Here is a 4,345-nt window from a genome sequence, read left to right as displayed (position 1 = left end):
ACTCCATCCCCCTCATGGTTGCCTTTAGGACATCTATTGTTAAGGAAACCCCTTTGCAGTAATGTCCGTCCCGATGAAAATCCTAGATTAGGTCCCTTGTAATAGCTGTTGTTTTAGGGACATAAAGTGAGGATAACGGTAATGGGTAATCGGGTTATTGTTGGTTGATGAACTAAATATATTTATTTATTGTGGGTTGAAAACCCTATATGCTCACCAGGCTCCCAATCCTGACCCACTCAGTTTTCTTTGTATTACAGGTAGTGGCGCCAGAGCATAAGTTGGATGACTTGTCAAGTTATTTTTGGATTATAGACCTGCTGTTATATATAACTGTTGTAAGGTCTGTATTGTAATGTTTATGCTTTTGGTCTGTTTATCGGAACATGACATCCCGAGTTTTGTTTTATAATGAAAATACATTTCTTTATGAAATGCTTTGGTAAATCTTATTTTATCATATTTCGTTTTGGGAACAAATTCCGCAACTCTTTTAATCAAAGGATTACTCTGAAATTGTTTTAAAAGCATAAATTAAACCGGTCTTTTCTGGCCGTGATTTTGGGGATGTCACAATATATATATATATATATATATATATATATATATATATATATATATATATATATATATATATATATATATATATATATATATATATATATATATATATATATATATATATATATATATATATAATATTCAATTGTATCAACAACATAAAATTAACAAAAAAAAGTCAATGTTTTCACATTTCAATATGCATCTAATCTAAGATAGACAAAGTCACAAATTGACGATCACACTTAGAGTTTACAAAAGTGTCGTCTTTCAAAACACATGTGAACATTACATAAGCATGTTAAATCATTAGATTAGATATATGAAATGAAGTAAACAAAATATCCTTGCATGTAAATGTAATTAACTTCATTTCACTCCAAAAACCCTTCTTCATCAGAATTAAATTCAAAATATTCATCACCTTCAACTTGTTCTGCATCCGACACAAAATCATCTTCATGGAGTTCTCTATCCTCTTGGGTTGCGCTTTCATCATCAATTTCTTCTCCACCATTCTCCAAACCACCACCTTCTTCCATTTCCTCATCATCATCACTAATAGCAACAATACATGATTGTGCCATACTAGCATCTAGAGAACACAATACATCTGCATTTTGATTCTTTACTCTTGCCCACTTGTTGATGAGTTTGGAATTAAATTGAACATATACAAGATCATGTAATCGTTGACTGTCAAGCCTATTTCTTTTCTTTGTGTGTATCTAATTAACAAAGTTTAAAATAATATTAGTTTATAATAATATTGCTAGTTAAGTAGGTATTAACAATTGAAAGTTTTACTTTTTAGCACATAATTACTTACCCCCTCAAACGCACTCCAATTTCTTTCACAACCGGAAGAGCTAGTCGTCAATGAAAGGATTTTTATAGCCATCTTTTGCAAAGTTGGAGTTGAATTTCCATATGTCATCCACCAAGTACCTACTTAAAATATTAAAAATAATGAGTAAAAATGTCTCTAAAAACATTTGTTTAACTACAAGAAAACAAAATGAAAGTTTATGCAGTTTTTTTTTCACATGTTTTATGTTGTTTTGATGCAGGCTTTTTTATGATTTTATATCTTTTTTAGTTTTTTATACAATCTATTATTTGCTTTTTTTCCCTTCTTTTCTCACTAATGCTTTAAAAAAATTATGCTTTTTTCTAACCTATTTTTAACCTGTTTTTGTTGTAGTTATATGCACTTTTTTCTGTTTTGAAAATGTTTTTAAGAAGTTTATCTACATTGATACTTAACTTTTTGACAGCAACCACTTTTATTAAAGTTTGTAAAACGTACCTGGATCATAAGAGCTATTATTTTCTGAACACCCCTTTGCGGCTAACATTCTTCCAAAATCTCCTTCTTTTTCCTTATACTTTGGGAGCTCCATATTTATTACTTGGTCTTGCTTGTCATTGTCATCAAGAAAAAACTTTTCAATACATATAAAAACTATATCTGAAACCATAACATTGTCTTTTATCTCTTGATCTTTAAAGAAGTAATAAGGATTCAATAGGTAAGCCATCATATGTAACGGACTATCAAGTCGACCTTTAGCTTTTGTGTCAATAATGTCTATGATAGAACGATAGTTATTCTCCACATTATTAAAAGCCATTTTGATATCTTCTTTTGCTTGTTTAAGCTCTCCATACAAGAAGCCCATTGATGGCTTTGGATCTCCATCAACTAGTCGAAGGACTTTGACTAACGGAGAAATCACCTTCAAACATAAATTTATCCCATTCTAAAAAGCTCGGCTCATTACAATTTCGTATGCTCCTTTCCCATTTTTAGTATCAGCCCATTTAGATTTTGTCCACTCATCACTAGTAAACATAAGTCTTAACATTTCCTTCTTCTCCAACAAACTTTCCAATGTAAGGAATGATGTAGCAAACCTAGTAACTCCCGGCCTCACGATATCCTTACACTTTGTAAACTTATGCATTAACGCCAATGTCCTATGATGTGCGTAAATGAAAATAGTTAAAGTTCTTGCCTTAGCAATCCAATTTTTGAATTTAGGTTCTTTACCAATCACTTCAAGCATAAGATCGATGGTGTGTGCAGCACAAGAAGTCCAAAATAGGTTTGGTCTCTTCTCTATTAGCATGTTGGCGACTGCCATATTATTGGCAGCATTGTCAGTCACAACTTGTATTACATTCTTTGGCCCAACTTCTTTAATGCACTTGTCAACATAATCAAATATGAATTGACCCATGTGTGCATCTTTGGAACATTCAACAGAAGAAATAAAAGTTGTACCTTGCCTAGAGTTCACACAAAAATTCATTATGCTTCTTCGTTTTCGATCTGTCCAACCATCCATCATAACTGAACAACCATTTTGTGCCCAATCTTCTTCTTGTTTCTTTAGAAGCCCTTTAGTTCTTTCAACTTGCTCCTTCAATAATGGTTCCCTAAGTTGATATTGACTTGGAGGACGGTAACCTGGACCATATTTACCAACTGCTTCAACAAACTGCTTAAACCCATCATTATCGATTGAATGAAAAGGAATACCCGATTCATATACCCATCGGGCACAAAACTGATGTACATCAAGTGTCCTTTCTTTAGCAAGTGCTTTCATAAGATTTTTTTTGACGCATATTAAGAGTTGGGGCTTCGGTATTAATAGGATTTGCAAAATTGTCAATTGGCCCCAAATAGTTTGGCTTCTTTTTCTTAGACCCCACATTGAACTCATTGTCTTCATCTTCAATTTCAACCTCCGCTCTTAGTTCTTCTTCTTGGATTCTTTTCTCTTTCTTCTTCTCTCTTGGCTTCTCAACTAAAGCGGTACACAGAGCTTTATCTTCTTTGCTTGCATTCTTACATATGGATACACCCTTTCCCTTTATTCCCGATATATGGTACTTCAGCCTAGTAGTTCCTGCTCTAGAAATAAACCCACATAGATTACATTTGATTGCATCTTTATTTTTAAGATCACACAAAGTCCCATATTTCCATCCTGGATCACCAGAACTTCTTATCAGGAGTGCATTTGCACAGGAACTACCACCAGTTGTTGTTACTGGATCTGTTGGACTTGAACCATCCAAATTAGAATCTACACTTGCCATTCATGTATATCCTGTTTCGAAATAAAATGAACGAATTAAGACATAAAAATTAGAGGTGACAATGGGTCGACCTGGGTTGGGTTCGGGTTCAACCCATTTAATAATTGGGTTGAAAATTTCAACCCAACTCAACCTGTTTATTTAAATGGATTGATATTTCCAACCCAACCCAACCTTGTAGATAAATGGGTTGTCACCGGGTTGACCTGTTTACGTAGTTCCCGGCCCAACCTATTAAATAAATAGGTTAAACTTGGGTTAACCCATTTAAAATAAATTATATAATTAAATATTATACCACTTAAATTATAAAACATAAATAAAACTTCATATTTATGATAAAAGCACAATCCTAATTCATAAATACAAATAAATTGTTCAAATAACATTAAAAATGTTAAGTTTCACAGTGATTTTGGAGAGTGGACAGTATTATCGGTGCTAAAAAATGATGGAAATTAAGATTTAATTTTGTTAAACATAGATAATAATAATGCAACATTATAATTTACAAATTAATACTTTGATTAATACATGATAATATTCAAATAATATTAAATTAAATATATATATTAAAGTTAAATGGGTTGACGGGTTGATAATTTTTACCCAACCCAACCTATTTAATTAAATGGGTTAGACGGGTTGACCCATTTAAGTTATATGGGTTGAA

At 32.2% G+C, this 4,345-nt stretch overlaps 1 protein-coding gene across 1 annotated transcript; it reads right to left on the bottom strand.

Annotated features, from left to right (window-relative positions):
• Positions 1-935: 935 nt before the first annotated feature.
• Positions 936-3,672, bottom strand: LOC145106610 (uncharacterized). The gene is made up of 5 exons (XM_079043569.1): positions 3,232-3,672; positions 2,346-3,134; positions 1,871-2,300; positions 1,391-1,509; positions 936-1,289 (listed from the first exon to the last, which is right to left on the bottom strand). Exons 1-5 carry the CDS (start codon positions 3,670-3,672, stop codon positions 936-938), a joined length of 2,133 nt encoding a protein of 710 aa, XP_078899695.1.
• Between the last annotated feature and the right edge of the window lie 673 nt (positions 3,673-4,345).

The sequence above is a fragment of the Lactuca virosa genome, chromosome 4 (assembly GCF_052849685.1).
Source record: "Lactuca virosa cultivar CGN04683 chromosome 4, Lactuca_virosa_CGN04683_v6, whole genome shotgun sequence".
Lineage (NCBI taxonomy): Eukaryota > Viridiplantae > Streptophyta > Magnoliopsida > Asterales > Asteraceae > Lactuca > Lactuca virosa.
This window is presented reverse-complemented; position numbering and strand designations above follow the sequence as displayed.

What these genes read in the sequence shown, in the direction of transcription:
- LOC145106610 (XM_079043569.1), bottom strand. Translation starts at nt 3,672, where the DNA reads ATGGCAAGTGTAGATTCTAATTTGGATGGTTCAAGTCCAACAGATCCA. An exon ending in TAATAGCTCTTATGATCCAG is followed by an intron (nt 1,510 to 1,870) that starts GTACGTTTTACA and finishes TATTTTAAGTAG; the next exon opens with GTACTTGGTGGATGACATAT. An exon ending in ATTGGAGTGCGTTTGAGGGG is followed by an intron (nt 1,290 to 1,390) that starts GTAAGTAATTAT and finishes TTTGTTAATTAG; the next exon opens with ATACACACAAAGAAAAGAAA.